This window comes from Epinephelus fuscoguttatus, linkage group LG19 (assembly GCF_011397635.1).
Source record: "Epinephelus fuscoguttatus linkage group LG19, E.fuscoguttatus.final_Chr_v1".
Lineage (NCBI taxonomy): Eukaryota > Metazoa > Chordata > Actinopteri > Perciformes > Serranidae > Epinephelus > Epinephelus fuscoguttatus.
In genome coordinates, this window is record NC_064770.1 from 31,771,738 (window position 1) to 31,781,766 (window position 10,029).

Consider the following 10,029-nt stretch of genomic DNA (forward strand, 5'->3'; position numbering starts at 1 on the left):
TTTGTCTTTTATTAATCACTAATGCTGAGTGCCGCCCAAGATGATTGTGATTTGTTTAAAGAAACACAAACAAGCCAGAGCATTTTTTTCCCTTCAAGCAAAAAGATATGCATTTATTCCAGACTTTTCTTTAATGCTGACACAGCGTTGTGGAGATGAATCTGAACAGTTTTTTTTCCCTCACAAACTGTGTGGAGTTATAGACAGTATGTGTGTGCACATTCAAGCCCCTGCTACATGAGGCTCAGTTTGTTAACAGAGAGAACCACCACATGTGACCCTGCAACTATATAATCATACAGTCACATTGAGGATTCTCTCAGAAAGTATCATCAGGATTGATTCTGAGGTTAAGTTGTGGCTATCACGTCAGATGAACAGGTTTCTTTAAAATTTCAAATGAACAGTACCCCGAAACATAAAGTATTTGATCAACTTTATTTACAGTCCTTCATTTTTAACATCGTAATATTTGCAGAAGTTTCTGAAAAGGAAAATAAGGAAAGATTGTTTTTCTGTTGGAATGAGACAAAAATAAAACGGCTCCCAAAAAGTGCATGGAGTGTGCTTGATATAATAATAATAATAAAAAAAAAGTGAGCACATAATATATAAGCTCTGACAACACAACGACTCCCAGTCTGTTTCCTAATTATATGATGTTTGATTTACTTCGGCCAACGCACTGGCTCATCCATAGAAATAATCTACACTTAAATTGCGACCTTTCTCTGTCAGTTTCATAAAAATGGTGCAGCTGATAAGACAAAGGTAACAGCATGTTATTTCTTATTTCTATGGCTCCATTTCTGCCCTCATGTTGGTCATTTACAGCATTTTCTCTTTTCAACGTGCAGCACTTTGTTGCAGCGGGGGCACGTGTGGTACGCATCCTTGAACTTATTCATGAAGAAAGGAATCAGGCAGCAGCACAGGACTAACCTGCAAAACACACACACACACACACAGAGTTAGTGTCATGTGGCTGTATGCAAGAATTTGCTTTGTTTTGACCATTATGCATTTGTAATTTCGATCACTTTTTATGAAATGATTGTGGTGTGGAGGACGGTTCAATCTTATATTTGATTTTAGAAGAAAGCAAAACCTCTCCTATTGTTGTTTTGATCTAATTTTGTTGTTGGAAATAAAGCCTGGTGCAGAGACAGGGTTGTGGTCCTTTGCATATGGCAAAATGCATCTCAGTTGCTTTTTTGAGATTTATATCTTCATTTTTGAGAGAGAGCCGCTGTCCCAAAAAAATGAGACTACCCTCCCTTCAGCAAAAACAGAAAGTAAAATATCCTCCACCTTTTCTGACCCCCAGTACATTTACAAAAAATACATTTACAAAAATATATTTACAAAAAAATGCATTTACAAAAATATATTTACAAAAAACATTTACAAAAAATACATTTACAAAAATATATTTACAAAAAAATGCATTTACAAAAATATATTTACAAAAATACATTTACAAAAATGAATTTACAAAAATATATTTTCAAAAAACATTTACAAAAAATATATTTTCAAAAAACATTTACAAAAAATGTATTTACAAAAATATATTTACAAAAAGGCCAGCAGTGCCGAGAGTATCACCTTGAATATCACATGACTGAAACATCAAGTTAAAAATGTCATAATGACATGCAAATTCAAGGTGAAATTGTAAAGAATATATTTTTATAATTCATATATTTAAAAAAAAAAAAATCAAAAAGAAAAATGTAATAAATGTGTCATTTTGTACTGGTTTTGCAGTGTGCTGTACTAGGTTTCTGTAGAGTTACATGTGTTATCACATGATCTGTTGGGCAGCCACCATTGGTTGTACGTATAGAGGTGTGTCTCCTTATCTTGTTCATGTCTGATGACGGGCTGGTGCCTGAAACGTCACATGTGGTGATGCGACAATAAAAAGCCTTAACAACTAAAGGGATTCTGTTGACAGGAACATTGTCAGAGGGCTTTTATTTTGAAATGGAAATAGGAAAAGTTGACATTTCTTCATATCTGTGAGAGATATAGACACTGAAACTAGTTAAAGGTGGTTTAATGTCAGCAGTAATGTCATCTGCCGCACCATGCCTGAGCAGCACCGCTCATGCAGGCAGTGTGGCTGCTCTAACCTAAAATGGATGGTGAAATAAATATGAGTTTCCATGATGCACAAGCGCTGCTCACAAAGGCAGTGTGGCCCAGACTTAACAGTGTATGTGGTGTAAGAAGGTCTGAACTACGTTACCAGGCCCTGAAGTGCACACTTACCCGCAGCAGATGAAGAGTAGGCACATCAGCCAGGCATAGGTCCCTGCTTTGTAGGTGACATTGGTCATGACCTGCTGCTGGCAGGAGGTGCAGGTCGTCATGCCGGGAGAATCCCCCAGCGCCCCATCGTAGCTCACAAATCTCTTTTTGCCATCTCCATCACCGAGGTTGCCTCCTCCGCTGGTGTACACTGATGGAGGGAGAAGTAGAAAGTGAGGATGAGAAAACAAGAGGGAAACAGAAGAGTTATTAAACCTGTATTAGAGTTAGGTTTTTTTGATGTGTGTTTCCAGGAAGTGTAACATCAGGTGTGAGTTTACCTGGCGTGGCATTCGCGCTCCCCACTGTGCTTTCGGGAGGGGTGAATGGGCTGTGGACGTGGTAAACTGACACCGGCCTCTGAGGCACGTCACCTGGACGAGAAGAAGAAGAGGAAAGACGGAAAAAGCGGAGGAGAAGAGACGGAAACAATTTGGTGAGCCAATCTGATGATGATAATGATGATGATATGTGAGCATGGTGTGTTCAGGCTTACCTAAGTAGGGAGGTGGGTTGGTTTCACTATCTCCCATTGTGCTGCGGAGAAAGAGCACAGTAAGAAAAAGACTGCTACAAATGGATCGTCCTTTTCATTAGCAGTGTGAAACATACCGAAGATCTCTCTCAGAACTTTTACAATACATTCCCATGCACCCCCTCCCTCATGCGACAAATGCAATGCTGCTTTCTACCGTTAGATGGAGCCAAAGTCTGGCTAAACCATCTGTCAGGGCTCTCATGGACACCTCTGTCGATTAGTTGTCGGCACAGGGTGCTCATACTGCCTTGTACGGATGTTTCTTGTCAGTATAGGTGGGAGACACCAGGGCGGGACTCTGCCTGGGGTGTAATGACTGACATGTTTCAAATCTTTACTCAGCCTCCTTGTCTGTTCACACTCAAAATGCTTTGAGGACTGCTGAGACGACGCAGTCAGAGCGACGATGATCTATCCAAAAAGTCTAAATCACCCCTGACTCCTTTCTCATTTTTCTGTTTTCGCTCATGTTTCATTGGTGTTAGAATTGTCGTCTTCTTTTTTGTTAATTTGACCGCAATACTACTTGGAAAATTGGATTACACAAGAACACGCGACAGCATTCTGTATCAAACAAAACAGTGGTTATATTCATGCTGCATCGTTCCTGTGAAGCCTTGTGCACGCTAAATGGCGGACTCCGCCACCAACAATGAAAACTACAATACAGAGAGTCATATTCATTGAATTTCTATTGTCTAAAATCTGCCAAACATAAATACTATCAAAAACAGGCCTTCACTTGATTTAGTGGCATCTTAGGTTTCAACCAGCTAGAACATCTCCCAGTTAGAATTCCCTCAGTGTTCAGGAGGTTTTAACTGGGAGCCGAACTATCCACAGAGGTCTCTTACTCTCCACAACAAACAAACCAGGTGATTAAACCAGTAAAAACACTGAATAAGCAGTTTCATGTTAAAAATCAGTGTTTTTCCAATGCTGTTTGGCTCATTGTGGAGGGGCTGCTAACTACGGTGGCTGATGCAACACCACCCTATCTGGAGCCAGTGCTTGGTTTGTCCATTCTGGGCTTCTGTAGAAACATGGCAGTGCAATGTGGTGATCTCTGTAGACGAGGACCTGCTCCCTATGTAGGTTTAAATGGCTCATTCTCAAGTAAAGAAAACATAATGATTCTTATTTTCAGGTGATTATACACTAAAGAAAATATACTTATTATATTCCATTTCTGCCAATATATCTCCCTAAATCCTGCACACTGGATCTTTGATTTTGAGAATTATATCTTTAAGATGGACTCTTACAACATGACATCCCACTAAAGAGTCATAAAAACCTTAACAAGTCGAGTTAAACATGAACGCTTTGATTAAAGACCCAACTACTGGTTGAATGTCTGTCCATAATAAGACGGCCCTGTCAGTCCGGACGACTGACAGTAATTACAGTTATTACTCTTCAGCTCAGGATCTGGATGACCTAACTATGTCTGTGTGCAACATGACCTCATTAAAAGATAATTAGCATTCATGTCATGTGAGACCAATCAGACACGCAGTGCCTCAGTATCACTTCATAATGAGGTCACCACAGAGTGGGGAACAGATTTTCTTCCCAGTGTATAGAGAACACTGAATGTTTATTATTATTATTATTATTATTATTATTATTATTATTATTGTTACTATAATTCTTGTAGCTTTGAAGTGATATACATATTTTGAGATTTTGTACTTCTTGGAGAGATTTGTTTTGATGGATTCATACAGTTATGTCATGACGTCATGATGTCATGAGTAGTACGTTTAATCTGCTCGCTTAATCAAGAGATCAATAACTTAGGCCACCCAGTGGATCAGTGGCTATGTCCTTGCCCCAGCGGCTGTGGGTTTGACTCCAGCTCATGGCCCCGTGCTGCATGTCATTCCCTCTCATGCTCAACCTGTCCTGTCCCAAGCCATAATAATCATCCCATAGTGCCCTGATACACCACGTTTGTTGCCATATTTTTTGAGGTGTGTCCCACACTGTTGGCACTAGTTGGCCTTTGTTGTCTTTTTTTTCACCCAAATCAGCATTTTGAATCAGCGTCGGAGATGTTAGGGCCCGTCGGTGAATGAAATCACTCTAATTGACAGCTCAGCCCAGCGCACAAGAAGAGAAACTGAAGTGAGGAAAGTAAACAACCACTGGGGTGTGCAATTGAAACAAACTTGCTATACTAGCTTTGATATTGTTTTTAGCAATTGAGCTCTTTAGCAGAAAAAAATCAGAATTGTTTGTTATTGTTTGCTAGCATGGTCAACGGTAAATAGACCTGCACTTGCGACTTCTCAAAGCACTTTAACATTCATCCATACACACACACTGGGTGATACTACCACCTTAAGCACACTTACATGCTGATGGAACATTTTGGGTTCTTGCCCAAGGATGCTGCGACTTGTGGAGCTGGGGATCGAACCACCAATCTTCCAATTAGTGGACGACCTGCTCTACCTACTGAGGCACAGTTGCCCAGTAAATATCTTTTGTTCCTTCAAGATCAGGTTGTTTTGTTAATGTGCTAACTAGTGTCTTGAATCTGTCCTGCTGGTCTTCTGCTGGTTTTCCTTTTTTAATGACAAACTATGGCAACCTCCTGGTGCAGAGAGTTATTTTCTCTCACACAGGTGCAGAATACACGTGCTTGTTGGCCTATTATTCGGTGCAACTTTTTGGCCGAGGCGCAGGTGATGTGAAGTGATGCACAGTCAGCCTGCGTTGCCACAAGTTCTTTGATGTCGGATGGGCCCATGCAGGAGAAACCCACCTAAAAGTTGCTCGTCTTTTGTCTCCCTTTTCTCGTTATGTCTCTCTGTCCATGATAACAAACACAAAAACCCTCTAGCATGACTAAGCATTCATTTTCCCACACAGCACACGGTGCACACACTTGACTATCATGTAACATCCTCTCTGTCTAACTCTCCCACATAACACGCTACCTGACCTCTCTTTTCCACCTACACACACACTTTCCCCCCGCCATACATTACATGCACTGAGGTGTTGCCATAGTTCATCACGAGGAGATGACAGACAGTTTCATAGTCTCACACACACACACCCCCCCACACACACAGGGCCTGTATACACCCATATGTTGGTGCAGGAATGCGACCGAGCTGCATGTTTCTGTGTGTGTGTTGCAGGCCGAGGGTGTGTCGCCACTGCCTCGCACTAATCTCTCTGAAATCTGTTGAGTGAGCTCATCTGAGGGACAAAAAACCTGACATCATGTTGACAGTTTTTATTTAAAAAGTGATGACTGAATATACCCGAACAAGAAAACTGGGAAATTACTACACTGTTTTTCCAAAATGTGTTTCTCCACAGCTTCATATCTTTCAGCCTGATTCTCAGCAGCAGCCTGTGTCTGTTTTGATGAAGAGCTACAGTAAAGGCTGACTGTCAGAGTGGAAGCACTGGTCTTGGATAACTGGCTGAGTTGCTCTGTCGCTCACTGGCTGTGTTCCACTGTGCTCTGAGCAGCTGTTGCGGCACTAATTGGAAACTTTGGGCGTGTTGGATTCAGGTTAGTCAAGGAAGTAGTCGCTTCCAGCCACCTCAGATTCCTGTTTTTCTATGATTGTTTAACCTGTTTTTTTTTTAATCTCAGTGAGCTGTAGCAGTCATGGTGCTTTCAAGACCTCTTTGGAAAAAAAAGACCTCAGTTTAAAAAGTATAAATCCAATCACAACAGTGTTTCTATCGCCAAACAAGTACAAGTAGCAGACCCAAATCGTTGCTCTGCTGTTGTTTCTGACATCGGACAGGACATAACTCTTCTGATAGAGGCAGCGTTTGGGTGCGGCTTCTGAAAAATCCATCTGCAACATTGCAGAGATACTTTAAAGCCACAAAGGGGGAAATTTAGAGGCTGCTGATCAAACAATGCATCGTCTGTGAGAGCAGACCGAAGCACATGACCTCGGCTCAGACGGCAAGTGCTTTCTCTGAAGCTTCATCACTGAGGCAGGTGTCTGGGAGGAAGAACTGGGTGCGACTGATCGAGAAACGTGGCCCAGTTTATGAGCCAGTTGTGAAGCATGACTCCCATCCATCTTATTCTGATGACAAAGTAAAGGAACCTCCCAAAGCAAGTGGATGAGTTAAACATGAGTGATTCACCATTCAGCTTTTTACAGTGTAATTATAGAGCGCAAAATTAGGACATGGGGTGCTTTTGATTTGAGATAAATAATAATAATGATAATGATAGGGTGTTTTACAAAGATTTCATAAATGATACCACACCAGTTCTCTATAGATTGGATTCATGTCTTGAATATCTAGTGTTAAGGATTCAGGAGGATATATTGGCAGAAATGATGTATAGATGTAGATATACCCAAAAATGAGAATCATAGTGCTTTGTTACCTTAGAGTGAGCCGTTTATATCTACATAGGGAGCAGGCCCATGTTTCTACAGTGGCCCAGAATGGACAAACCAAGCACTTGCACTGATTAGAGCCACCCTTGTTAGCTGCCCCTCTGCAACGAGCCAAACAGCAGTGGAAAAACACTGATTTTTAACATGAAACTGCTTTATTCAGTGTTTCTACCAGTTTAAATCACTGTGTCTGTTTGTTTTGGAGAGGAAGAGACCTCTATGGATAATTCAGCTCCTGGTAAAAACCTCCCAAACATCTAGATCTTAAGTTATCAGAGAATAAAGGTGAGAACACGTTAGCAGGTGCTGGGCTAGTTGCCTGCCTTTTTAGCTTCTACTGAGCCACAGTTCCTCCAGCAGAGTGGTGACACCTCGGAGCAGGTGTAATGAAATGCGTACTAAGACTCTTACGGCCACAACTTTTGTCCAGACATCTTCTGGAATGAAGCTGTTTCCCATTTTTGTTTAATGTAAGTAGTACTTGCTTTATTAACCCTCTAAAGTCCCACATATAGTCTTGAAATTACTTTAAGTCCTGAAACTGTCCCAACGGCACCGATAAAAGCTTTTCAAAGGTTGTTTTAAAAAGCCTTTTACTCCCTAACATGGACTTTTAGCTGATTACTTGGTGTTATATTATAATAAAAGCTGTTTTTTCCCAGAGAGACAACGTTGAGTTCAGCGAAACTCGCTCTCTCTGATCCCAAGCAGGATGACTTTTCATTCCGGCAGGTTAACACCCTGAAACATCTGAGTCATGGGTGTGGCCTTACTGTATGTGGCATCTGTGCTGGTCAAACCTGACTGTCGCTCTCTGTCTCTTTGTGTCTTTGTGTGTTTGTGGAGAGAGGAAGAGCGATACAGAGGAACGTTGTCATCATGTTTGCACTCATGATGCATTTTAATGATCAGCTGACGAAGGACGGGGGCAATTTAGAAGTGGAAATTACCCAATCTCACACTTTAGAGTGAGACGTGGAGATAATTCAGCAGCTGTTGAGAATAAGTTGAACTCATTTAGAGCTCAAAAGTTCAACCAAATGTTTTTTTCCTAACTTGAGCCTTTAATTTTCAGTCCGGCCTCGATTCTGATCTGAACTCAAACCAGCCAAAAACTATACATACTAATATACTATATATTTTTGCGATCAATTGTTTAATGTTTATATTGTAGGCGGGAAAGGCAGTGTTGCAGTCAAAAATGTGAAACGATACAAGAAAAAATTTGACATTTCTCTGCCCCCTCTCATTTCCCTTGTTCGCTTTCCCCTGATCCCGTCCACCCTGACCCGATAAACCCTGACAAGGAGAGACCATAGTGCCGCAACTGCAAATACAAGTAGCTTAGTCAAGTAAGACAGATATTGACTAACAATCACAACTGTCTTCGTAATTATTATCACCATCATACAAGACAATGTACATGTACTTAGAACAGGCACAAACCAAAAACATGCAAAAAAAAAAATAAAATAAATAAAATAAGATAAAATAAAATGAAATGAAATGAAATAAATGATTAATATTAATATTAAAAATTCTTTGACATATATGTGACTGTAAGACAAAGAGAAATACTAACCATGTTTTAGCACAAAGAAAACATCAAAATCTCAAACACTTGAATTTGATGTCAAATTAAATAGCTTAAACAAAAGCGACTCAAGTATCAGATTAAGTCAGATATCAGAGTGAGTTTTTGTTAAATTTTGAAGAGCGACGTGTCAGTTGTTTTGAGTTTTTCATATTTGATGTATTGCCTCGCCCCTCCATCCCTTACGTTGATTTTTTGTTCGACGTTATTGTGTCTCAGCACCACTTTCAGAAAGATACAGTCATTGGTTTTATGTATAGCGTTACAACTTAAGAGCTAAACCTTCTTTCTCTGACTCTGACAGCATCAAACAAACCAACACCTATGTAAATCATGTTTTATCCTACTGTCACTGATACCACTATAGAGCTGCTACTATGACGACAACCTCCCATACCATTATAGTCACTACTGCTGGAGTCCGTTACAGTAACATTAATTGTGATCGACAGCAGATCCTGTCTCTTTAAAAACACAATGTTACAGTCCCAAGCAGGAATAACCAGACACATGTACATGCACTCAGAGCTTAATGCCCTAATAGTGGTTCAGCTGAATGGCACGTTCACTTTAAATCTGGAAATACCAGAGTATTGTGAGCCTCTGAACAAGAGCTGCATGCACCCTGGGCTACACCTATAGCTGTACATACACTTAGAAACCTCAAATACAAAGCTCACAAATTGAATTAAAAAATAATGTGAACAGAAACATGAAGAAAGAGGAGGCAAACTACAACAAAAGTGACCAGGGCTAAACTTTAAAATTAAGATTACGTCCTCTTTAAAAAAAGTTCCTGCAGGCTGAGCTGGAGCTGATAAAACCAGTTGTGTCTTTGATCACGTTCCAACAGTTAAAACACAACAGATTCATCAGCTGTGGTTTAATGAGAGATTTAAAGCTAAAGATGAATCATCTGTTCTTTAGATTTTCTCTTATTTCTAACAGCTACTCATCCTGCCTGTGCATTTAACATACTGTTTATTTGCTTCAGACCTCACACCAGTAAACATTATTTCCAGTTTTAAATCCTGTCTTACACACTCATGAAACACAAATCACACACAGCCTTACCTTGGTGGGGTGCTGCAGTCAGTGTGCAGAGATGTGTGAAAGCTGCTGCTGATGTAGAGTGCAGGCAAATTACTGTCACGTCCACCTGTCCCACCTGTACCTCTACAAGC

At 40.5% G+C, this 10,029-nt stretch overlaps 1 protein-coding gene across 1 annotated transcript; it reads right to left on the reverse strand.

Moving 5' to 3' along the window:
• Positions 1-419: 419 nt before the first annotated feature.
• On the reverse strand, positions 420-10,029 carry LOC125878793 (cell death-inducing p53-target protein 1-like). The gene is made up of 5 exons (XM_049560170.1): positions 9,920-10,029; positions 2,813-2,853; positions 2,598-2,690; positions 2,278-2,467; positions 420-942 (listed from the first exon to the last, which is right to left on the reverse strand). Exons 2-5 carry the CDS (start codon positions 2,847-2,849, stop codon positions 825-827), a joined length of 438 nt encoding a protein of 145 aa, XP_049416127.1. The 5' UTR covers positions 2,850-2,853; positions 9,920-10,029; the 3' UTR covers positions 420-824.

Coding starts and splice junctions, on each gene's coding strand:
- LOC125878793 (XM_049560170.1), bottom strand. CDS start 2,849: ATGGGAGATAGTGAAACCAACCCACCTCCCTACTTAG. Junction 2,691..2,812: donor CAACCCACCTCCCTACTTAG/GTAAGCCTGAAC, acceptor CTTCTCGTCCAG/GTGACGTGCCTCAGAGGCCG. Junction 2,468..2,597: donor GAGCGCGAATGCCACGCCAG/GTAAACTCACAC, acceptor TCCCTCCATCAG/TGTACACCAGCGGAGGAGGC.